Consider the following 25797-nt stretch of genomic DNA (forward strand, 5'->3'; position numbering starts at 1 on the left):
GACGTTCTCTCTCCCTATAGAGCGTCGCAGTCCGGCCCCCTTCTTTCTAATTATTTGTTCGGCCCCAAAAAATGTGTTTATTGTCACCATCCGAGTTGGCTTTGTCTGAGGCCTTCGGGTCTTTAAATCAATACTTTCTGATACGTCAATGGGAAAAATAAATGGGAAATTCTCTTCCGGGCCACTCGTCGTCATGAAACGGAGCAGGACTGCAACACTATATAGACCAGCAATCTATTATCATTTATTTATTGATAAATATTATATTAGTTCACACTTTAAAGGTATCTTCAGTGATTTCACTTATGGCTCGTACACATTGCACGATATTTGCTCCGATTATGCTGTCGGGGACCATTTTTGGCGCTCACCGACAAAACGCCCGATCTGACGCAAGATCGGGCTTTGATCGCAGAGGTTTTGCTCGCTGCGTGTGAAAGGCTCTGCGAGAAGATCCAGCGCCGATAAAAGCGCTCGCCGACGCCTTCCCGGCCGATTCTGGATATCTAGCAGGTTTGATATTTGGCTCTGTCGCCGACGACATCGTACAGTATGAAATGGGTTGCGACCACGAAGTCCTGTATTAGTATTACAGCAAATGAGAGCACAGGATAGCTGTGCTCACTGACACTGTCGTGTCGACTATCGATAGATGATCAGATGATAATATATATAACCTTTATTCCTTGGGTAAATCCCTGTCCTGTGTCGTAGGCCTACATGGTAGCTACAGTATATTAGCCCAAACTTTTGGACCTCGTGTGCTGTGCAAATATTCTGGCCTTGAATAGATGCATGTGAAAACTGAAGTATCCAACTGTATATGTATGCCTTAGTTATATATACTCTCGTTCTTGAAAGCACTTAATGAGCTTATGGAAGGACAGCAGCATCTGGCCTGTCTGTCACTAGCCTTGTGTAGCCAGCCTTCATCTGCCTTTGCGATGCATATTTCCCCAGGCAGATTATGTCTGGCCCGTCTCAATGGAAAGCGCCACCCCGCTCCCTCACCTCCCCCGCCCCTCCCCGATACTGTTAATTGCTAAGTAGGACACGCTTGCTGCTTCTACACTGAAGACCGTGTTATGTCAGCGTTTTTCCAAAGAGGAGGGGGGGGGGGGTTCACCTGCAGACTAGCTCTAGTCTGTTCTCTGTTGGGCCTAGGTGTGTAAATTCACTCTTAACCAATATAGATCCAACAATGTATAAAATAAGACTAGGGTACAGTGGATGTCTTCTCATCACCTCATGCTGAACCCAGACAAGACTGAGCTTCTCTTCTTCCCAGCTAAGTCCTGCAGGAGCTAACTATTTCCATAGACAACGCCTTGGTAACTTTGGTTTCAACAGCAAAGAACCTTGGTGTTGTCCTGGACTGTCTCTCATTCAAAGTACACATTACAACGGTCACTTGGTCTTGTAGGCTTACACTCTATAACATTCGACAAATTAGACCCTTCCTCACCCAGGAGTCAGCCCAGCTCTTCATCCAGACATCAGTCATATTAAAACTTGACTATTGTAACTCACTCTCTACTGGCCTACATGCACACTTAAGTCTCTCCAATTGATGTACCTACTGTACCATACCTTCAAAGTCTGATCGGACCCTACAAACCCTCCCGCATGTTCAGATCAGCCAATGCAGGGAAGTTGGAAGAACATTCATTAAAACCAGCCTGGGAAAACACTCCACACACCCCAAACTCTTCTCCCTTCTGGCTCCAAAACTATGGAACGCACTTCCCATTGCCATCAGAACTGCAGACTCACTCCCAATCTTACGCTGTAGTCTTAAAACCCACCTCTTCAGACTCCATCTTAGCCCGTAGCACTTGCCCTACAGGCGTATGCAAAGGCTCAACTTATGTTTAGATTGCATTTTATGTAGACATATCACTCTATAGTGTATACGCATTCTTAGGTTCTTAGCTTAAGTATGGTTCTTGATGACTATTTCTATGTATATGATATATTACCATGTGTTGTTCTTGCTTACTGTAAGTCACTCTGTATTAAGAGTGTCTGCTAAATGCCTACAATTGTAGGAAATAGGGCTATAGGCCTTCGAGCCACAAAATCAAATTTAGGTGGATATGGCTTTCATATCTGGTCATCTGTCACGACTATGGTCGTGTGTGGTTATGATTAATTATGAGTGTTATGATTTATGAGTGTTATTTTGGATTATAAATATATATATATGTTTATTGCTAATAGTATATATATATTTATATGGTGGTATATTGTTATAGTATATATATATGTATGTGGATTATCTTAGGCCTAGATGTCTTCTAATATATATATATATATCTATATCTGTCTATATCTAATGGGTCTTCAGACAGACTGATTGTCATCAGCTGTGTGTCTGGGGTAACCCTGTTGGCCATGACCATGGAGGTCTGATCAACCTCCCTGATTGGCTGACGGTCACGTGAGCGAGCTAGCGGCCGCGGCTCTCTCACTACATAGCCCATTCATGCCCAGCCCAGCGCTGGGGAAACACTTCTAAGGTCTTTCCCCCATCCGTCGTACTACTGTCGCCAACTGTTTTCGTTTTGTTCTTTAATTTGTGAAGTTGAACCTTTGTTTGTTTAGATAAGTTTTCCCTTCGGAAAGGAATAACTTTAGTTTTGTTTTGTGATCCGGTTTGTATTAATTTGAAGTTGAAGAGCCATTTATTTTGTACTATTGTTAATTATTATATTTATTCACTACAACTACTGAATAAATACTTGCATTAAGGCCTTGGTTTCCGTTTCTCCTACCTATCTTACATTACCTTTTACCCCTAGACATATGGTTTTGTAACATATTTGGGAGCCCGTCCGTTTCAAAAAACAAATTAAGGATTCAGTTGTTCAGTTGGTTATGTTTTTTGTTTTGCTAGTATTGCTTTTGGTGGTAGACGGATTGGGGAGTATTAATGGTGAGTATGTTGCTCGCACCAGTTTGAGTAGCAGATTTTGTTGCGGTGGTATGGCCTCTGATGACCAGGGTGCTAGTACGGATGTCCTGTCGCTTGAGGAGCTACAACAGTGCTCATATTGGGAATTGTACAGTATTGCCAAACAATTTAACGTTCCTTTACCGCACGGTACCAAAAAGAAAGAGGCGATTTTCGCAGCTGTCTCACGGCAGTTGCTTTCACAGGGAGTCATTACGATGCTGTCAGATGAGAGTGAGGGGGGAGACGTATCACTCATTGTCGCAGAACCGAGTTCCAGTGGGGCCAATCAGTCTGACACTACGGGTGTGTTAGAGCAGGGCGAGGATCCCGCGGGGGACCCGTCTGCTCAGGCCCCACATGATGACCCACGGGGCACTGGGGGGAGTCCTCAGGACATAGGGGGGGTTCTGCGCCTCCGGGAGCTTGAGCTGGAAATAGCACTAAATACGCTGAAGAGCGAGGAGTGCAAACTACAGCGTCAGAGACATGAGCTCGACATGGCACGCCTGCGAGGCCAGACCTACCCCGACGAGGCGTCCGCAGGGGCGCCCGCCTCCCAGCAGCAACACGGGTCATCCCCAGGTTCCAGAGGAGTGGCAGCGTTCGACATAAGCAAACAAATCGCATTGGTACCTGCGTTCAAGGAGGGTGAGTTGGATAACTACTTTTGTGCTTTTGAACGAATTGCTGGTGCTGTTAAGTGGCCCAGGGAATTCTGGAGTTTGCTACTCCAATGTAAGTTGACAGGTAGAGCACAGGATATCTGTAGCGCACTCACGGTGGATGAGAGCCTATGTTATGATGTCGTAAAGGCGGCTATCCTTAGCGGTTTCGAAATGGTGCCTGAACATTATAGGCAAAAATATAGGGCCGCTCAAAAATCCTCTACTCAAACGTTTGTGGAATTTGGCCGTGAAAAAGCCACATTGTTTAGGAAATGGTGCAACGCGAGCAACGTACACACTTTTGAGCAGCTTACTGAGCTGATAGTGATGGAAGATTTCAAATCATGTATCCCAGATCGTATTGTTGTCTATCTTGAGGAACAAAAGATTAACTCAATTGCTAAAGCCTCTGTGAGGGCCGATGAATATGATCTGACGCACCGGTCTGGTGTTTCTCCGGTGCGTAGCGGGGAGGGTCTGTTTAACATGCAGAAAAAACAGCACAAATTGTCACAGCCGAAAAGTCCACCGAGGGGCGCAAGTGCAGCGCCTGACAATCGTGCTTGCTTTTACTGTCATGAAATGGGCCATTTGGTTTCTCGTTGCCCTAAAGTACAACAGAAGCAGCAGAAAGAGAATGGAAATGGAAATGTGTATTCAAAAAAACCAAAGGGTGTGGGGTTTGTGCATACTATTCCTCGGTCTGCTTCCGAGACAGCTATGGCTGTCCGGGCGGAGGTAGAGGAGTGTTTTGATCCCTTTATTTTGCATGGCTCAGTCTCTCTGTCTGATAAGGAAAATGAGCGCGTTCCTATCACCATTTTGCGTGATACAGGCGCCTCACAGTCCCTTATTTTACAGAGTGTACTGCCATTTGCGGAGAATACCTTTTGTGGTTCCGATGCATTGGTTTTGGGCGTGGAAATGATATCCTCTCGCGCTCCATTGCATATGATCCACCTACGCTCTCCACTTGTTTCTGGTCTTGTGCAGATCGGGTTACGTGAAAGTTTACCCATTGAAGGTGTGGGGATGATTCTTGGCAACGACATAGCTGGGGAAAAAGTGTTTGCGTCGCTAGAAGTGGTTGAAAAGCCTGTGGCTAACGTAGCTATGCCTGTGCTGGGAGCCCCACCCACTGTGTTTCCGGGTTGTGCTGTGACTCGCGCACAATCGAAAAAGTTTGATGACGAGGCTACGTTGTGTGACACTTTCTTGTGTGCCGAGCGACCAGTGGGTGATGCCCCACAGACACCGCGTAAGCGGGCTAGGAAAAGCTTGCTGGCTACTAAAAGTGATTTTGGGTTTGATATCGATAGGGAAACATTTGCGCATGCGCAGAAGCACGATCGCTCTCTCTCTGTGTGCTGGGAGGCAGTTACCAAAGTGGGTGATGCTGCTGTGCCGAGTGCATATAGTGTAGAGGATGGCCTCCTTGTGCGTAAATGGTTTCCAGCGGCTATCGGTGACTTGAAATGGAATGTGGTGCGTCAGGTTGTGGTACCTCAGGGTTTCCGGTCCCAGATTCTCAGTCTGGCTCACGACAACATTTCTGGCCACCTGGGCATTCGTAAAACTTATGACCGCATCCTACGCTATTTTTTCTGGCCGGGTTTGAATGCGTCTGTTACTGACTTCTGCCGCACTTGTCATGTGTGTCAGATGACGGGGAAGCCAAACCAGACTATTCCGCCCGCGCCGTTGAAACCGATCCCTGCTGTGGGTGAACCATTTGAGCACATCATGATTGACTGTGTCGGTCCATTACCGACCACAAAATCTGGTCACAAATACCTTCTTACTGTAATGTGTAGTGCAACGCGCTACCCAGAAGCGTTCCCATTACGCACACTAAAAGTGAGACCAGTTATTAAAGCGCTTTCTAGCTTTTTCTCTACTTTTGGTTTTTGCCGGTATCTTCAAAGTGACCAGGGCTCAAATTTCATGTCAAAATTATTTGCTCAAGTTGCTTCCACCCTTGGCATAGAACACAGACACTCTAGCGCTTATCATCCTGAGTCCCAGGGCGCGCTTGAGCGGTTTCACCAGACGTTGAAAGCGATGATGAAGAAATACTGTCACGAAACTGGCAAAGCCTGGGACGAGGGCTTGCCTTATCTTATGCTGGCAGTAAGAGAGAGCGTACAGGAGTCGCTGGGGTTTAGCCCAGCGGAGCTGGTGTTTGGCCATACGGTGCGCGGGCCGTTGCGTGCGTTTCGAGAGGGCTTATTAGCCAACGCAAACTCGCCGGTGACTAATGTATTGGATTTTGTTGCGGGGTTTCGCGAGCGATTGCACAAGGCCAGACAGATGGCTAGCAGCTTTCTGAGTAAAGCTCAAGGTAAAATGAAGGCATGGTTTGACAGGAAGGCTGTGCATAGAGTGTTTGCTGTGGGTCAGAGGGTGTTGGTGCTGCTCCCACTGCAAAGCTCAGCCTTCCAGGCCAAATTCAGTGGTCCTTATGTGATTGACAAAAAAATAAGTGAAACGGATTATGTGATTCTGACGCCCGATCGTCGCAAAAAGACAAGGGTTTGTCATGTGAATATGCTCAAGCCGTATCTGGCTCGCACCGAGTCAGATACTCCTGTTATTCCCGCAGTTGTCGCCTCACTTTCTGCAGCAGCGCCGTCACTTTATTCCCCTGAGAGTGATGGGCTGCGTGTAAAAGGTTCGTCTGGGTCACGTCTACAGAACTCTGAAATATTGAATGATTTACCGGGGTATTTAAAACATTTGGGTCCCCAGGCGCAAGCAGACATTATTGATTTGATGGAAAATAATGTGAATCTGTTTTCAGATAACCCATCATGCACATCAGCCCTTTCTCATGATGTAATTGTACAGAAGGATTGCCCTCCTATTAAGCAACATGCCTATCGGGTTAATCCAACCAAGCGTGCTTTACTACGAAAAGAGGTTGACTACTTGTTAGAGAACGGGCTGGCTGTTCATAGCAGCAGTGCGTGGTCTAGTCCCTGCTTGCTGGTGCCTAAGGCTGACGGGAGCCAGCGGTTTTGTACAGATTTTCGTAAGGTTAACAATATAACGCAGGCTGACAGTTATCCGCTCCCGAGGATGTTGGATTGCGTGGATCGGGTGGGGTCTGCTAAATTTGTAACTAAATTGGATTTGCTAAAGGGTTATTGGCAAGTGGCTTTGACACCCCGTGCATCAGAGATCAGTGCATTCGTGACACCAGACGGTTTATACCAATATACAGTGATGCCATTTGGCTTAAGAAATGCACCAGCGACATTTCAAAGATTAATGAATAATGTACTAAGAGGCGTGGACAATACAGAGACTTATTTGGACGATGTTGTGGCATATAATGATACTTGGCTTGAGCATATACACACTTTGAGACAGATTTTTCAGCGGTTAGGAGAGGCTAACCTGACATTAAATTTGTCAAAATGTGAATTTGGTTGTGCGACCGTAACGTATCTTGGGAAGCAGGTTGGTCAGGGCCAGGTACGTGCTATTAATGCAAAAATCCAGGCTATTCTAGAATATCCTGTGCCAAGGACTAGGCGTGAGCTCCGCCGGTTTTTGGGCATGGCAGGTTACTACCGGGGGTTTTGCAAAAATTTTGCTGCCGTCACTGCGCCGCTGACTACGCTGACTAGCGTCAAAAGAGTATTTATCTGGTCGCCTGCCTGTCAGTTAGCGTTCGAATCCTGCAAGGCTCTCCTCTGCAGCACTCCAGTCCTGGCTGCGCCCGACTTCACCAAACCGTTCAAGCTGGAGGTGGATGCCAGCGCCTGTGGGGCCGGTGCTGTCCTGCTCCAGGAGGATCTTCAGGATATCGATCATCCCATCTGTTACTATTCAAAGAAATTTAATTCAGCGCAGGGTAACTATAGTACCGTTGAGAAGGAAGCTCTCGCCCTGTTACTTGCATTACAATTTTTCGAGGTATATGTTGGCTCAAGCCCGTTGCCTATTGTTGTCTATACTGACCATAATCCCCTTGTGTTCCTAAGGCAAATGCAAAATTCAAATCAAAGACTGATGAGATGGTCCTTGATGCTACAGGACTTTGAAGTGGAAATTCGCCACAAGAAGGGGACGGACAATGTCCTTGCGGATGCCCTTTCCCGGGTTTAAGGTGCTCTCTTCTTTGAGAAGAAGTTATTTGGGGATATAACTTCTTTTCGGGAAGGGGGGTGTCACGACTATGGTCGTGTGTGGTTATGATTAATTATGAGTGTTATGATTTATGAGTGTTATTTTGGATTATAAATATATATATATGTTTATTGCTAATAGTATATATATATTTATATGGTGGTATATTGTTATAGTATATATATATGTATGTGGATTATCTTAGGCCTAGATGTCTTCTAATATATATATATATATCTATATCTGTCTATATCTAATGGGTCTTCAGACAGACTGATTGTCATCAGCTGTGTGTCTGGGGTAACCCTGTTGGCCATGACCATGGAGGTCTGATCAACCTCCCTGATTGGCTGACGGTCACGTGAGCGAGCTAGCGGCCGCGGCTCTCTCACTACATAGCCCATTCATGCCCAGCCCAGCGCTGGGGAAACACTTCTAAGGTCTTTCCCCCATCCGTCGTACTACTGTCGCCAACTGTTTTCGTTTTGTTCTTTAATTTGTGAAGTTGAACCTTTGTTTGTTTAGATAAGTTTTCCCTTCGGAAAGGAATAACTTTAGTTTTGTTTTGTGATCCGGTTTGTATTAATTTGAAGTTGAAGAGCCATTTATTTTGTACTATTGTTAATTATTATATTTATTCACTACAACTACTGAATAAATACTTGCATTAAGGCCTTGGTTTCCGTTTCTCCTACCTATCTTACATTACCTTTTACCCCTAGACATATGGTTTTGTAACATCATCTGAAAGGAGCAAGAAAACCAAGTAACTATTGTTCTCTCTCTCGCTCTCTCTCAGAGAGCAGTTAAAATGGACTGTGTTCCTATGAGGTTGCCTCTGGGGAATTTACAAGAAGCCAAGGAAGAGGTGGAACTGATTACTGCCCCAGACATGACGGTCCCTGATTACTACCTCACCATACTGCAAGAGACGGGGGTAAGTGCATGCGTGTGTGTGTGTGTGTGGGGCGCCGTGAGCCCCATACATCCAAACAGAAAAGTCCTATCTGATTGACAGCCCATACATCCAAACAGAAAAGTCCTATCTGATTGACAGCCCATACGTCCAAACAGAAAAGTCCTATCTGATTGACAGCCCATACATCCAAACAGAAAAGTCCTATCTGATTGACAGCCTATACATCCAAACAGAAAAGTCCCATCTGATTGACAGCCCATACATCCAAACAGAAAAGTCCTATCTGATTGACAGCCCATATGTACATCCAAACAGAAAAGTCCTATCTGATTGACAGCCCATATGTACATCCAAACAGAAAAGTCCTATCTGATTGACAGCCTATACATCCAAACAGAAAAGTCCTATCTGATTGACAGCCCATATGTCCAAACAGAAAATGTTGTTTTGCGGTAGGACTGCCTCATAGAAGTACGTAAAGACACAATTATAGCCCATATAGAGAGAGAGATCCTGCAAAGAAAAAGGCAGCACTCCTCATCTCTTTTCCTTTTTTGAAGTGTTTAATTTACAGACACACCAACGTGTTTTGGCGTTGAGCTTTCGTCAGAGCAACTCCGTTTGGGGGTCCATGGTGGACCTTCCAGACCCACAAGGTGCCGGCCCGGTTTCTGGCGAGCCGCCCGCGTCCGAAATGGTCAAGAAATGACAGAGTTACTGTGTTGGGGAATTAGCAGACCTAGCTCTCTCTCTCTCTCTCTCTCTCTCTCCATTGTAATTTCCAGGCAACAGTGCAACACTATGGGCTCCATTTTCGTTTGAGCATTCTAAATACACTATTTGGGGATTTAGCAGTGGGGAAGGGGTGTTCCCCCACTAAAGTTGGTATTTTGGTTACCTGTCTAAATCCCTAAAACACCTCCGTTACCCGTTACATTATGCATAGGTGTGTTTGGGCGTTACAATAATTAAACCAATCACTGTGCCACATGCCATTGGCTTTAAGAGATCCCTTATGATAAAATAAACTAGTTAAAAAGGTTAAAAACTAGAGACTAAGGGAAAACAAATAGTGGTAGGGATTTACAGTATGTAGGGAAAGTAAGTCTGAAAAGGTGGGTTTTGAGTGTGCTTTTGAACGTGGTGAAGATGGTGGTGGGGGGGGGGGGGGCAGCTCTGATGTGAGCTGGGAGTGAGTTCCACAGTGAAGGGGCGGCCACTGCGAAAGCCCACCGCCACCCCAAGTTTACGATACCCCTACAGTTTTATTAATTAGCCGAGGAAGAAATGGAGTGAAGAAATGTACATACTAATCATTTTTCTTGATGTTTTTGTGTCTCATGCAGTACGAATTCAGTCTGGAGAAGTGGGTGCTGACGGGGCTCCAGGGGGGCTACGCTGCCCCCCCCAGCCAGCCTAAACCTCCTGTCCCGTGCTCCTCCTCCTCCTCCTCGTCAGAGCCGTCCTGCCCTCCATATTGGATGATGTTCCGCAGCCCCCAGCAGAGCCGCCTGGCCAGCCGACACCACTCAGACTTCTGGGAGCCCAACCCTCGACAGAGGTTATTATAGCCGTTATAACTCATATTGGGGCGGGAGCCCCCTTTGGTGTTTTAAGCATTCTGTTCTACTTTAGCTATTAAAAAAATAGCAAATCTACAAGCTCGTAGCGCGGCACTACGAGCTTGTAACCAGAACTCCCTTTCCCTCAAACCGTAAGAACAATGCCTTTCCAATAAAAGTGTGACTCGAAAAATTAGAAAAACTGGCCCCCGTAATAAAAATCAGAGTTCCTTTTTTCCCATATTGTACGTGTTTTCTTTTGTCATAGAAGTGTATATTTGTATGTCTTTAATTGTTATGCATGAATTGAAAATGGTGGACCCTGATGCAAACAAGTGCTTTATCATGGTTTCATCCTCTTTAAAGTAGCAGTTTTTGTATTGTGCTTTCGTTTGAAATGTACCCATTCTACATACTGTGAAATAAAAAAAATCAATCAATCAATCAGGTCCCACAGCCTCGACCCCAAGGACCCGCGCACCGCCATCAACTTCGCCCGCTCGGACTCCTCGGGCGACAAAGGAGAGAAGAGCCCCGCCGCGGCGGAGAAAACGAAAAAGGTTCTTCTGCCGGCGAAAGAAGCCTCTTTGGTAAGGCTGCACAATAGAGCGTCGCAGTCCCTCCCCCTTTCAGAACAACGAACGGGCCAGGAAATGTAAACGCAATGCATTTCCCCATAGGCAGTTCTTATTTAATTAATTTAAAGACCTTTTAAGCGTCGTACGAAGCCAACTCTTGTCGTGACAAATCATGACAACACACACAATATTTTGGACCAAACAAATAATTACAAAGAAGAAAAACAACAACAAAATGTGTTGTAACCTGCCGTTTTTTTCTTCTTTGTAATTATTTGTTTGGTCCGAAAAATTCTGTGTGTTATGATTTGTCACGACAAGAGTTGGCTTCGTACGACGCTTAAAAGGTCTTTAAATAAATTACATAAGAACTGCCTATGGGGAAATGCATTGCGTTTTCATTTCCTGGGCCGTTCGTTGTTCTGAAAGGGGGAGGGACTGTGACGCTCTATACATCGTTATTGTTGTCGAGGTATGAACATGCGCAATATCAGTATCGATATACCGGTATCAATATCATTTATATATCAATATTTCGTCCACTACTTGTAAAGCCATCCCATCGATGCTAGTTTTCATTGTCGCTACAATAACAAGTGTGGGAACTTAATATATAGAATATGACTGTTTAACGGTAATATCGTGTATCGCATCAATATCGCAATATTTGGCATAAATACAGAGATATGAAATGTTGTCCATATCGTGCAGCCCTACTCTTTGGGAGGAGGAGCAGGAGGAGGAGGAGGCCCCACTGTGCCTGCTTCATGCCAGCTGCCAGGCGAGAGGAGAGCCCAGAGACCCTTCACCCCAGACCTGCTCAACCCGCCCACCTGTCTGAGCAGGCACGTGCACACATAGACATAAATGCCCCCCCCCCCCCCCCCCCTTCCTTTCCTTTCCATGATGCCATACCGGAAGGCAGCATTTTGCATTAAATTAATTTGTTTCGAAATCCAATGTCTTACATGCCTCTCTATAACACTCTCTGCATGTCCCTGTGTCTGCGCAGCCTGCATGCCTCTCTATAACACTCTCTGCACGTCCCTGTGTCTGCGCAGCCTGCATGCCTCTCTATAACACTCTCTGCACGTCCCTGTGTCTGCGCAGCCTGCATGCCTCTCTATAACACTCTGCATGTCCCTGTGTCTGCGCAGCCTGCATGCCTCTCTATAACACTCTCTGCACGTCCCTGTGTCTGCGCAGCCTGCATGCCTCTCTATAACACTCTCTGCATGTCCCTGTGTCTGCGCAGCCTGCATGCCTCTCTATAACACTCTCTGCATGTCCCTGTGTCTGCGCAGCCTCCATGCCTCTCTATAACACTCTCTGCATGTCCCTGTGTCTGCGCAGCCTGCATGCCTCTCTATAACACTCTCTGCATGTCCCTGTGTCTGCGCAGCTTGCCGCATCAGCGCAGGAAGAACCTGCGCCAGTGTTCCCTCTCGGGGTCGTTGGACGGCCAGAAGAAGACCAATCACAGCGCAGAACCCACGCAGGCTCCCACGGCCCAGAGGAAAGCCACGCAGGCTCCCACGGCCCAGAAGCACAGACCTCCTACCACCAGGGCCAACACGGTCGGCGGGGTCGCCGACATTAAACACAACAACAAGCTGGTAAGGGGCAGTGTTGTTTTTGGCAACGCGTTTTGATTTTAGTTTTAGTCATAGTCTCTTGAATAGTTTTCACTCAGTTTTAGTCACCTGGAATGTTTTAGTGTTAGTCTAGTTTTAGTCGACTAAATCTACAGGTGATTTAGTCGACGGGGATTGAACGGGATTGAACACCTCCCCCCCCCCCCACCCCCCTGAGAAACCTCATAAAAATTACTCACAAAACCAACTGTAATTTCTCTTAATTTCATTCATTCTTTAGAGCCCATCATCACACAAAAGAAATGGAGAATTATAAATTTGGCCTTTTTGTTTTTTACATAAGACTCTGTGACTATTTTAGTTACACTGAGCTGTGTTTACTGGAATCGCTGGAAATATGTCCTTTTCTCTTGGGATAAATAATCAAAGGCTGGTTTTCCCAAAGGCGGGATGTTTTCTAGCTGGAAGTCCAGATCTCTTATTTTTAGCGGCCAGGAGGAATGACCTTACTATGAGTAGCTCTATTACAGTACATACAGTAGGCATTTCACAAGTAGTGATGGAAAGTAACAAATTACATTTACTCTGTGTAATTGTACTTTTTTTACTTTGGTTACTTACGTACCGGTATGTACGTATTTTTCTTGAGCATTACATTGTTAAATACTTTATACTTGTACTTTTTTTTATTTACTACACAACAATACTTTGACAACTTACAGTACTAGTTACTTTGCCAAATGAGGGCCCTATCTTGCTTTTGAAAAACATTTTAAAATAGTTTGACTATAGCCGATCTACATCATCACGTTGTGAGCTTGTAGATCGGCTATTTGAACTATTTTAAAAGGTTTTTCAAAATAGCATAAAATGGCAAATGAGTTTAGGGATAAGGGGTAAGGAGGGGTAGCCTTGTTTAGAGTATTGTGATACTTTTGGAAAGTGGCGATCTACAAGCTCACAACGTGTGTGACCTTGTAGGCTCATACACACCGACCTAGCTGAACTTGCTTGTGTTCAAGTTCACATAATTTACAGTTCACGTAATTCAATTCCATGTCATTTGAGGCATTTGTTTCAATTTATTATGTACAATGTTTTGGTTGAAGATTACCACTGTTTTTGCAAATAGAAGAGAAAATTGATCCTATAACTATCAACCCCCCCTCCCCCCCTTTCACTTTTCACTGCACATTTGTAAAATGTTGTTGTGGATTACTGTGCTGTCTAAACTTAGCTAGCGTAAAGTCTGGCCCTGGAATCTGGCCAAGATCCTACTATGAGTTCACCAGGATTAACAAGTGGATGTGCTCCGAAACGGTCTTTCTCAGCATGGCAAAGCGTCTCAAGGTTACTCGCCCGGAGGTGAGACACGCCATGAATGTCATTCCATTTGGCACGTTCACGCCAGCGGTAGGAAAGTAACTAAGTTCATTTACTCAAGTATTGTACTTTAGTACAATTCTGAGGTATTGTTTTGTACTTTCCTTGAGTATTTCCAATTTCCAATACTTTTACTTCTACTGCACTACATCTCGGAAGGCACATTTTGTATAATTTTAGTCCAATACACTTTATTTGAAAACTAGTTATTTTGTAATTTGGATTATTAGTAGCCTAGTATTACAAATCTTTATATATATTCTTTCAGAGTGAACGTTTTTGCTCAAATCTTTGCTTCTGGGTGGGGGGTCCCTGGAACAACATATTTTCAGATGGGGGGTCGGCGGCCAATTACATATATTTTTGGGGGTCCTTGACCTGTAAATGTTTGAGAACGACTGACATAGAAACATAGGGTTTTTCAGAAAACTGTCAGGATTTAGAAGGCATTTGTAGAATCGTCCTCAGGGTCAAGTAAATCATTTCAGTACCACCACTGTCTGTCAGCATGCAGGGTCACAGTCAGCCCCCACATGGGCATCAAAAGTCATATTTAGTTTTTCCACACCCTGTTTATCTTCCTCTGTCTTTATACATCCAGTCATGACTCATATACGCACACGAGGGACACATTCCATGACTTCTGGTCTCTTCTCTCTCTCCCACCCCGCTGCAGTCTCTCAGCCCATATTATTATCCCTGCTCTGGGACCCCGCCGCGACCCCTGGATTCCCACGCAGCAGCACCACTACAGCCGGACTGGTCGGTGGAACTGCTGTCGGCTCTGAGCCCCGAGGAGAGGGCTCTGCTGAGGGCCGTGACGGACCGAGGGTACCCCCTCCGAGAGGCCATCGTCGCCCTGCAGAGGACGGGCCAGCAGTCCCCGGAACAGGTCGGTTGGTTCACCCAATCAGACCTGAGGACCATTCTACAAAACCTTTTTCACGTCAAGGACCCCCAGAGTTATCTGTAATTGGCCGTCGCGCTGCGGCGCGTTGTGAGCTTGTAGATCGGCTATTTTCAGCATGCAACCAAGTGTAAAATGACTTCTACTGGATCTCTCGTCCACTAGTCCCTTCCTAACATTTTCGTCTAGTTTTTATTTGTTGACGAAATTGTCAATATATTTAGTCTTAGTTTTAGTCATCATAGCTTAGTTTTCATTTAGTTTCCATTTAGTTTTCGTCAGTGAAAATAGGTAGTCGACGAACATTTTTCGTCTTAGTTTTTAGTCGACGAAATCAACACTGCACCGTTCAATAATTTCAACATGTCTCTCTTATCTCGCTGTTCTTCTGTTCCGTTCCCATTCAGAGCTCTAATGCACGCTGACGCTTATTCCTTTGTATAGTAATATTGGTACACTTATAGTTCAAAGATCTAATGAAAAATCGCAGCAATCCATCACTGTCACTGAACGTTTGTGTAATTTGCGACAGGGCCAACATTTTTGTGCAATGATCCCCGTCATACAACTGATAGAATTTATTTAACTTATGTAATTCTCGCAACGGTCTGCCAAATCCATTTTTTCTTATTATTTTTTTCCTTTTTTGCACCTTTCCTAACGTGAAGCAGACCGCCTCTAGCTCACTGTTGGCGTTGGTTGAACCAATGCAACATCTGGTTTCAGCTCCCAGTGTATCTCAGTGGTTCCCAAACCTGTTCCATGTGAAGGACCCCCAAATGGACACTAATTAGCCCACGGACCCCCATTTGAAAAGATATGCCAAAGACCCCCATAAGAGAAGATTTGTACGGCTCTAGCAGTGATTCTCAACCCGTTTAATTTCAAGGACTGACATGCATTAGTCTACGCTACGGACCCCCATTTAATGGAATTGCTATCTCTGGGATTCTCATTTATATTGTAAATCAATGTTAATTTAACCCTAACGGGTCCATTTGGTTCCATTTGTACACTCTCAGAGTTACAGACCCATAAGGGTCCATTTGGTTCCAAACTATCATTTGACTGGGGACCACCTAGAATCCTTCAAGGACCCCTGGGGGTCCCCGGACCCCACTTTGGGAACCACTGGTTGATGCATGTTGTTGCCCCGTGGGAAGGAAGGGGAGAACACAGCACAGCAGCAGCGTTGCACAAATAGAGACCAGATCTTACACAGTTTACACGTGTGTTTCTCATCTGCGTCACTCCCGAGAGTCCCAATCCATCAAAGACCAGTGTGTGTGTGTGTGTGTGTATATATATATATAGACAGACAGACAGTCAAACAGACTGCAGGCAGGCAGGCAGGCCATTGATGAACATTGTTGTCATTCACTGTGATGCAGCATGTTGATGTGATCATCTGTGTGTTTCATTACTACAGCAGTGTAGATTTCGTCGACTAAAACTATGACGAAAAATGTTTCTCGACTACCTTTTTTCACTGATGAAAACTAAATGGAAACTAAATGAAAACTAAGGTACGATGACTAAAACTAAGACTAAATATATTGACACTTTCGTCAAAAAATAAAAACTAGACTAAAATGTTAGGAAGGGACTAGTGGACACTGGACAAGAGATCCAGTATAAGTCATTTTATACTTGGTTGCATGCTGAAAATAGCCGAACTACAAGCTCACGTGTCGCAGTGGCGGCGCGATGCGTTGTGAGCTTGTAGATCGGCTATTTTCAGCAAGTGTAAAATCAGCCATTACGACGGCATTAAGGCCTGCCAAAATACACTTTAGTCGACTAAATCAACTGTAGATTAATCATATGACATTTAGTCGACTAAAACTAGACTAACACTAAAACGTTTAATTCAAAACAAAATTTAATTATTTTTATTTTTATTTTTGTAGTTTCACGAAAAGTTAATCGATGGAAAATCTATGAAATCCCATCAATTGGAAAACAAATGTTTCAGAACTAGTGAAATTAGCCGATCTACAAGCTCACAACACGATCAAAAATAGATTGGCTATTTTCACTAGTTTGGGTCCCAGGGGGAGACATTTCTCAGACTTTCTCTTTTGGGTCACAAAGGTTTGGGAACCGCTCGACAGATGCTGCAGTTACATGGTGGCCTGATGTGACCACCTCTGTCTGTAGATCTTGAGCTACATGGTGTGTCTCTGTGTCTGTCTGTAGATCTTGAGCTACATGGTGTGTGTCTGTCTGTAGATCTTGAGCTACATGGTGTGTCTGTCTGTAGATCTTGAGCTACATGGTGTGTCTGTCTGTAGATCTTGAGCTACATGGTGTGTCTCTGTCTGTAGATCTTGAGCTACATGGTGTGTGTCTGTCTGTAGATCTTGAGCTACATGGTGTGTGTGTGTGTGTGTGTGTGTGTGTGTGTGTGTGTGTGTGTGTGTCTGTCTGTAGATCTTGAGCTACATGGTGTGTGTGTGTGTGTGTGTGTGTGTGTGTGTGTGTGTGTGTGTGTGTGTGTGTGTGTGTGTGTGTGTGTCTGTCTGTCTGTAGATCTTGAGCTACATGGTGTGTCTCTGTCTGTAGATCTTGAGCTACATGGTGTGTGTCTGTCTGTAGATTTTGAGCTACATGGTGTGTGTGTGTGTGTGTGTCTGTCTGTAGATCTTGAGCTACATGGTGTGTCTCTGTCTGTAGATCTTGAGCTACATGGTGTGTCTCTGTCTGTAGATCTTGAGCTACATGCTGGCCTGTGAGCGTCTCTGTCAGCTGGGGTACGATGAAGCTCAGGTGGAGGAGGCCCTGGAGATGTTCCAGAACTGTGAGACCAAGGTAAAGATCGCCCTCCTCCTCCTCCTCATATGTCATGTATACACTGCTGTGTAATAATTATACGAGTGTAAAGAGTGTAAAACGATCTTGTCGTGTCCGTTCTCAGGCTAAGGAGTTCCTTCATCTGCTCAGGCAGTTCAACGAGATGGGCTTCCAGCAGAACGCCATCAAAGAGGTCCTGCTTGTCCATGACAACCACTGGGAGAGAGCCCTGGAGGAACTAATGATGCATACATGACAACAACCACTGGGAGGGACAGGTAGTGCTATCGCCTCACAGCTAGAAGGTCCTGGGTTCCATTCCCGCTCGTGACGCTGTGGGTGCTGGCGGCGTGTCCTCTCCTCCGCGTCATCAGTGCCCATACCCGAGGCGGGGTTGGCGAAAGGGCCCTTCTGTTTGGAGTTTCTCCCCGTGTCCCCTAGGGTAGGTACCCTCACAAAAAACATACAGTAATCCTGGTCTCTAAACTGCCTCCGCCTGGCCAGCCGGGGCACCTGATGGAGGGGAAAGGAACTGGTTGGAATAACGTGTTCCTTCCACGCGCTACGTCCAACCAGGGAAACTCCCTCCTGTCAGGTGCAAAGGAGCAACTTGGAAGCATGAGTTCAAGTCCGTTGCTCTCCCCAGGTTGGTGGAGGGTGTCTAGAGCCCAGGATCACATTAGATAATTGACACAGGGGTGAAAAATGGGTTACAAAATCATGGGATAAAAAATAAAAAAGGCCCATTATTTTTTCAGCATTTGAGCCGCGGACCGACCGCCTCTCAGACCCAAAACTTTCTGTTGAAACCAAATGGACCCGTACGGGTCCATTTGGTTTCATTTTGCTCTCCCTACATTTAGCACATCATAAATGACCCATTGACCAGATCTGTAGAGGGCGCTCTGAATTTAAAAGAAAAGTATTAATAGTTTTGCTCATTTATGGACCAGTGGCCTTTAAATAAGGATATTGCTTCTTTTTTTCAGTTTTGTTATTGAGCCTTTTGAACCAAAATAGTTTAGTTTGCAAATAGTTTATTCAATGTGCAAAAGTTACGTAATGTTTCCCTTGTGTTTGATGGATGCTGTTGCCAAGTGAATGAATGATGTACATATTCCTGGCTCTTTTGCTTTTTAATATGCCTATAACTATAATTTATAAGAATGCAAATTGTGACTATATGTATACATAGCCTACAGAGTGTGTGTGTGTATAATATATTATATATATATATATATATATATATACACATACATACACACAAAACAGCAATTGTCTAAAATTCATTAAACATACAGACAGTACAAAGACGGTTGTGTTTTTATTGTGTTTTCAGCAGCTCTTCATAACATAACTGTATTCGTGCACATATTTGCCGTGCCTTCGCTGTGGACTCGTGCCAGTTTTCACATGGCTGTACAATACAGGTTTGTGAGCAGCCTGTTTCAGTGTGCGATTCAGCAGCTTAGCATCGGAGCCAAGCAAAGGGAAGTCTGTGGATATTAAAGATGTGTATCTGTGATGATGGACAGAAAACACTCTACGAAGGGAGAACACCTTTTAACTTTATTTTTGTTCATCTGTGTAATGCTAATGTAATGAACATAGTCATACCCACCTATACTGTACCTACTGCATGGTGTTGTTACGGAAGAAGGGACTAACTAACACAAATAGCTGCATAAGCAAATAGCTGCATAAGCATATTGATAACCATGTCTACTATTGTATCAGAGGGACTGACTGACTGTACAATATGATATGAGATGCAAGCGGGTTCCTGCTCATTCTGTTCTTCTTATGGTTTCCATAATCTACTAGGGACGTCATAGATCTATTGTCCTATTGTATATATTCCTCTGTGTAGAAACTGTGATCAGTGACATCACAAATATATGCACTCTTTGTGGCTTACAAAGTATAGGATAATGTTCCTATTTCCCTCTCAAGGAACACCATCTTCTTGGCCTTATCTAATCCCATGGTTCCCAGAATGAATGCCCCCCTGGGAGCGTGCCGTTATACAAGTGTTTGTTTTCTGTAAAAACAGTAAAAGTGCATGTGTCTGCCAGTGTCTGCTTTGCACAGAGCGCCTGTTATCAGGGGTTGACTGGCATCGCGATTCGCCAGTGTATCGATGGCTAGATCTGGTTTCACTCTTCAAAAACTAACTAAAGCGACTCATTTAATTTGCTATTTCATTTTCATAGTTTTCTCTCCCCACGGAGAGAGCATTATAGCCCTGTTCCAGTGTAGTGCATTAGAGAGTTCTTCTCTCGCTAACGCACTGGACCAGGGCTAAGAGAGAGAGAGAGTCCTTTAGGCCAGTGGTTCCAAAACCTTTTCATGTCAAGGACCCCCAAATTGACACTAATTAGCCCACGGACCCCCATTTGAAGAGATATGCCAGGGACCTCTATAAGAGAAGATGTTTACGGCTCCAGCAGTGATTCTCAACCCGTTTAATTTCAAGGACCCCCCAGTTTGACATGCATTAGTCTACAGACCCCCCCCCCCCCCCCCCCCCATGTAATGGCATTTCTGTCTCATTTTATATTGTAAAATCAATGTTATTTTAACTCCAAATGGAACCAGTACAGCAGCCTTGTGTTCATACAACAGAAAAATTGGGTATTGGGTAAGACTGGCGTTATGTATCTTTCAGGACCTTTCACTGCTTCGTCTCAACCATTACTCTATCATGGCTCTGGTCTCAGCCACCGTGATGTATTTTTTGACATTCCATTTTTCTCCAAAGTTGAATGTTGCCACTACTGTTGGAGCAGCCATAAACTACACAGGTTCATCCCAATGTTCTGGGCATCTTTGTAAAGTTAGTGTTAGTAAATGAGCAGACAGACTAACATCAGTCACTCTACCATTCACTGTAGTAGAAGAGGTTCGGTTTCGCGGCTCCGGTAGGCTGCAACCATGAGACCCGTTTCTGAATTCGTCAATATACATTTCGGCCGTTTGAAAAATAGCAGATCTACAAGCTCACAATATTACTTTTACTCAAGTACATTTTCGAATATGGGACTTCTACTCGTAACCTGAGTACACCTACATTGCAGTATTGATACAATTACTTAAGTGCAACATTTGAGTACTTTTCCCGCCACCGCCCGCGAGTCGTCGTCGTCAGAACGTCCATGGTGTTTCCCGCCATGCGAGGATGGACGGTGACATCATCATCACCACCACCACCGGCGGCGGCTTTGGGAAGCCGCATCAGAAAGGTGTACATGGATCCGATCCTTCCGAACCCCTTCATCCGCCTCCTGGTCTTCCAGCCGCGTTCCTCCACGGCGTACTCCGTGGTCACCGCCTGGTCCAGGGTGAAGGCGGAGTTGCCGCGCACCGCCGCCGTGAACAGGGAACAGTTGCTGTTGGCGTACTGTCCCGCCACGGACGTCCACTGACCCGAGGTCAGGTTGTAGCAGTCCATCACACACAGCAGGAAGTCGTCGCATGGCCCGTTGCGCATCACGTACACCTTGGAACAAACAGAGCACTGCTTTAAATTTCCACATAGCAGTGGTTCTCAATCCTATTTCATGTGAAGGCCCCCCCAAATTGACACTAATTAGCCCCATTTGAAGAGATATGCCGCAGGGACCCCCCCCCCCCCCCATGAGAGAAGACTGTATAAACTATAAGTACTACCGTGGGGCGGACCGAGGGGGTTTTCCAAATCACCCAAATCATATCATGAGGTGGTGTTTTGTTTTTGATGATGTGCTAGAGAACCCAGGAAGAGTATAGCTGCTGTGGGGATCTAATAAAGACATCAAATCAAACCTTGTCCTGGTGTGCCACCATGCGATGCCCATAGCTCTGCGGGCGAACGAGCACCGTGACCAGCACCCAGCGGTCCGTTTGGGGCACGTACTCGTGGATCTCCGTGGCGCCATGCGCCCTCCAGAGGCAGACGAAGATCCTGTTCATGGCCTTGGTGGAGGGCACGGACGCCACTGGGCAGGGCAGCTGAGACGTGAAGCTCCAGCTGGCGTCAGACACGCTGTACCTTTTGGGGTGGGCAGTATCATCACGATACAGGATGTTATCACAATCTTTTTGTGTGCGCTCAAAACAGAACAGAATTTGGCTAATGAAACCGTCGTTCTACAAAAGTATAATTCGAGGTATAACTGCAAATCATAGAATGTGCATTCACTGTATCCGGATCAGTGTTGTTCAAGTTACTTTTAAAAAGTAATTATAGTTATAGAATCAGGATATATACAATTATACGATATCTCTGAATATCGTATCACGATATGATATTCATCACCATATCGCACCCACCCCTACCTCTCCACGGACGACATGGCCTTGCGCTCGTACTCCCCTCCCAGGGCGTAGAGGCAGCCCTCGTGTCCTATCAGAGTAAGGTTGTAGCGTAGCTGCCGCGGACCGGGGATGGTGGACCAGCCGTTACTGGCCGGGTCGTAGCAGAAGCCGCCCTGCACCACCTTCTTGCTGACGTCGTGCACACCGCCCACGATGTACAGTCTGTTGTCGTGGACGGTAACGCCTAGAGGTGGGCAAAAAAAAGAAAAGATTCAGTGATATATCGTGATGCTGCGGTATTAAAATCGATTTTTACAGTTGTGTATGTATGTATTTATTTTTGTCCATGTCAGAAAGACTGACTGACGTTATCTGACTCCTCCAGGGACCACTCACTCATTCGTGTTGAATCATGTGTTGATGTGTTGTTACTGTGTATTGTTGTTCATGGATTATTGTATCTTTGGCTCTTATCGGCAGGTATCGGCAGGTATCGATATGATATCGGCAGGTATCGGCAGGTATCGATATCGTATCGGCTGGTATAGATATCGTATCTGCAGGTCAGTGAGTCGTCCCACCCACCCTACCTGCCATGGTGGTGCTAGCGCTCATGGGCAGATCGGTCAGGGCCTTCCACTCTCCTCCGTTGCTCTCCTCGTCCAAATAAAACACCGTCCTCTGGCAGCCCTTCAGCGCCTGGGTGGTCGGCGAATGGGTGCACACCGCCGCGTAGCTGCTGGGAGCCAGAGACTCCACGTATTGGACCAGCTCTGCCGGCAAGGCGCCGAGGTGCTCCCGCAGGTCCCGGTACATGTCCCTAACGAACAGAGCGGCGCTGTGGGACAGCTCCCACAGGCCGAAGGTGGCCGCCGTGTGGAGCATGAGCAGACAGTTGTCGGAGTCAATGCTGTGGATCAGGTGCTCGGTGAGCGCTCCCACCTGGAGGAACGCGGCGCACTCGATGGCTGCCACGATCTGGTCGCCGCCCTGCAGCACATAGAATAAAGCTATAGGCCTAAGTAAAAATCTCATGACTGACACAGACACAGACAGACCCCCGCTCCCAAGGGAAGACAGAGTGTTGATTTCGTCGACTAAAACTAAGACGAAATATGTTCGTCGACTACCTTTTTACACTGATGGAAACGAACTAAATGAAAACTAAGCCATGATGACTAAAACTAAGACTAAATATACTGACAATTTCGTCAACAAATAAAAACTAGACTAAAATGTTAGGAAGGGACTAGTGGAGATGAGATCCATTATAAGTAATTTTACACTTGGTTGCATGCTGAAAATAGCAGATCTACGAGCGTTTAGATCGGCTATTTTCAGCAAGAGTAAAAACAGTCATTACGACGGCAATAATAAAAAAAGAAAAACACCAAAACATTCCAGTTGACTAAAATGAGACTAAAAGTAAATGAAAACTATTCAAGAGACTAATGACTAAAAACTAAAATGGAAATTTGTTGCCAAAACAACACTGCACTGCACACAGACTGTGGTGGAAACAGAGCTACACTTTCTAACCACCTGCCCACTGACTATATCAAGACATCAGAGACACATATGGGCTATATCTTGGCTATGGGCTATATCTTATCCCTAAACTTATTTGCCTTTTTTTTTACTATTTAAAAAAAACCTTTTAAAATAGTTCAAATAGCTGATCTACAAGCTCACAACGTGTAGATGTAGATCGGCTATAGTTGAAGTATTTTAAAATGATTTTCAAAATAGTAAAAAATGGCAAATAAGTTTAGGGATAAGGGATAAAGGTGGCGCATATTGAAGACATGCTTGCATGGCTTCTATGGAATCCAAATGACGGAAATCAGTCGTGGGGGCGAGTACTTGAGAACTTTAATCCATGCCTTCAGGACGGGCCGTTCGCCGCGCAGGACGCACAGCGCCTGCAGGAAGCCCAGGGCGCCCACGCCCCGCAGACAGATCTCCTCCTGGCGGGACTCCCTCATCCCCGACCGGAAGAGGGCCCGGAAGTACTCGCAGCCGTGACCCAGGAGGGCTCTGTCCACCTCGAAAATGCTGTCGTCCACTCTCACCCTCAGGCTTTCCGGCCTCTCCGTGAGTGAGTGCTGCACAATTAATTTAAAAAGATCTAGATTCAGACATGCACTTTTGCGATTTAATTTCTAAATTTGAGCAGAAATGGTGCAGGAACTAGTTAAGCTGTCCAATTCATTACTCTTGTGTTTTTGTTACAAGAGAGAGACTTTAAGAGAGGTTTAAGTCGAGCACTTGTTGATGTTGTCTGTTTAAAGCCACTGCCGTAGTTATGGCTCCAGTGGTGACACATTTTGAATGTAGTAATGTTCAGCAACTTACAGATACAATACATATTTTCATGGATAAAATGAGAATCGTGTCAGAATCGTGATCTCAAATCTTGTGGACTATAAAAATCGAGATTCACATTTGAGCGAGAATCGTGCCGCACTACCGGTGAGTTGGGCGCCTTGCAGTGGACCTCCGGATCCCGCTGGCTGCCAGCCTCCTCTGAGCCTGGGCAGCTGCTCACCTCCATCACTTCACAGGCAAAGATCTTCATTACGACGCAACCACACACACACACACACACACACACACACACACACACACACACACACTACACACACACTACACACGCACGCACACACACACGCACACACACACACACACACACACACACACATACACACACACACACGTACACATAGAAAACGCACCCAGCGGATGATTCAAAAGATCTAAATCCTAGAAAGATTCCATAATACGTCCTTTGGGCATCACCGGCAACCATGCAGCGTGAATGCTGCCAGTCCAGTCCAGAGCAGAGCAGATGCACGAGCTTAACTGTATCGACTGTTTGTATTCTGTGTCCACGCCGGCTATACTAGAATAGACCAGCTCTATACATAGAACCGTTGTACATTAGGATGACATGCAGTCGAGGAAGGGCAGGCAGACACCAGAGTTCACCCTCTCACTGAAAGAGGAGATGGAATATGACAGTCAGGGGCCAGAGAGGAGGCATTGTACTGAAAGAGGAGATGGAATAAATATGACAGTCAGGGGCCAGAGGAGGCATTGTACACTTACATACACTTGCCGATGATTGATGGCTCTTTGTGTGTCTGTGGTGGCCTGGGTAATCACAGTGGAAAATACTGTCCTTGGATGGACGGACGTCTAAAAATATCGACCTATAACAATAGGTTGTTCTCTGAGATTATTATTATAAATACCAATACTTCAACAGCCAAGCTTCATTTTTTTTTAATCAGAGATGAATCTGTGCACTAAGCACTTAAAAGGGCTTAAAAACAAAGGTGAATACACACCCGAAAGACACCTTTACGTGGTTCTTTAATATGGACAGTTGAATGTGTTGAATGCTGTTTTTGTGTTAAATAAGTCTTGCGAGTGTGAGATTACAAGACTGTATGAGACTATATCTTTGCAGTAGGGTAATCCAATGGCAAAAGTATATTCTCTAAACAGAATAATGATATCACGCATGTCATTTAGACCAGTGTTCTATCTTTTCATGCCGTGCCACCCCAAAATAATCCTATTTAAACTGGGGACCACCCAAAATAATCCTATTTGAACTTGGGACCCCTCAAAATAATCCTATTTGAACTGGGGACCCCCCAAAATAATCCCATTTGAACCCCCCCCCCCCCCCTAATGGAACTACGAATGTACAGTATACTTTATAGTGCTATGTCTACATAAAATACTACCTAAGTCTACATAAAAATGTCGGGGCTAGGGCAAGTGCTACGGGCCATGATGGAATCTGAAGAGGTGGGTTTTCAGACTACGGCGGAAGATTGGGAATGTTCTGTTTGTATGTTCAGTTCTGATTGTAATATAGGAAGTGCATTCCATAGTTTTGGAGCCAGAAGGGAGAAGAGTTTGGGACGTGTGGAGCGTTGTCCCAGTGTTTTTAGTGAAGGTACTTCCAGCTTCCCTGCGTTGGCTGATCTGAGTGCGC

The 25797-nt window shown here is 45.3% G+C and overlaps 2 protein-coding genes across 3 annotated transcripts; one reads left to right on the plus strand and one right to left on the minus strand.

Moving 5' to 3' along the window:
- The first annotated feature begins 8560 nt into the window (after window positions 1–8560).
- ubap1lb (ubiquitin associated protein 1-like b) lies at window positions 8561–18265 on the plus strand. The gene is made up of 8 exons (XM_080770284.1): window positions 8561–8692; window positions 10021–10235; window positions 10685–10826; window positions 11526–11659; window positions 12217–12430; window positions 14469–14684; window positions 17409–17510; window positions 17617–18265. The coding sequence occupies exons 1-8, from the start codon at window positions 8567–8569 to the stop codon at window positions 17746–17748; spliced, it is 1281 nt and encodes a 426-aa protein (XP_080626410.1). The 5' UTR covers window positions 8561–8566; the 3' UTR covers window positions 17749–18265.
- Window positions 18266–20048: 1783 nt separating this feature from the next.
- Window positions 20049–24607, minus strand: kbtbd13a (kelch repeat and BTB domain containing 13a). Of its 2 annotated transcripts, none has more exons than XM_080768322.1 (6): window positions 24259–24607; window positions 23672–23893; window positions 22379–22778; window positions 21810–22032; window positions 21297–21522; window positions 20049–20991 (listed from the first exon to the last, which is right to left on the minus strand). In XM_080768322.1, exons 1-6 carry the CDS (start codon window positions 24364–24366, stop codon window positions 20581–20583), a joined length of 1590 nt encoding a protein of 529 aa, XP_080624448.1. In that variant the 5' UTR covers window positions 24367–24607; the 3' UTR covers window positions 20049–20580. The 2 variants fall into 2 exon arrangements, with proteins under 2 accessions (XP_080624448.1, XP_080624447.1); XM_080768321.1 differs by having other exon boundaries at window positions 24232–24607.
- Window positions 24608–25797: the final 1190 nt, after the last annotated feature.

The sequence above is a fragment of the Protomyctophum bolini genome (assembly GCF_963924005.1).
Source record: "Protomyctophum bolini genome assembly, chromosome: 1".
Classification (NCBI taxonomy): Eukaryota; Metazoa; Chordata; class Actinopteri; order Myctophiformes; family Myctophidae; genus Protomyctophum; species Protomyctophum bolini.

What these genes read in the sequence shown, in the direction of transcription:
- ubap1lb (XM_080770284.1), top strand. Translation starts at nt 8,567, where the DNA reads ATGGACTGTGTTCCTATGAGGTTGCCTCTGGGGAATTTACAAGAAGCC. An exon ending in CCGCCCACCTGTCTGAGCAG is followed by an intron (nt 11,660 to 12,216) that starts GCACGTGCACAC and finishes GTGTCTGCGCAG; the next exon opens with CTTGCCGCATCAGCGCAGGA. An exon ending in TCCAGAACTGTGAGACCAAG is followed by an intron (nt 17,511 to 17,616) that starts GTAAAGATCGCC and finishes GTCCGTTCTCAG; the next exon opens with GCTAAGGAGTTCCTTCATCT.
- kbtbd13a (XM_080768321.1), bottom strand. Translation starts at nt 24,366, where the DNA reads ATGAAGATCTTTGCCTGTGAAGTGATGGAGGTGAGCAGCTGCCCAGGC. An exon ending in CGCTAGCACCACCATGGCAG is followed by an intron (nt 22,033 to 22,378) that starts GTAGGGTGGGTG and finishes GCCCACCTCTAG; the next exon opens with GCGTTACCGTCCACGACAAC. An exon ending in GCCATGTCGTCCGTGGAGAG is followed by an intron (nt 21,523 to 21,809) that starts GTAGGGGTGGGT and finishes CCACCCCAAAAG; the next exon opens with GTACAGCGTGTCTGACGCCA.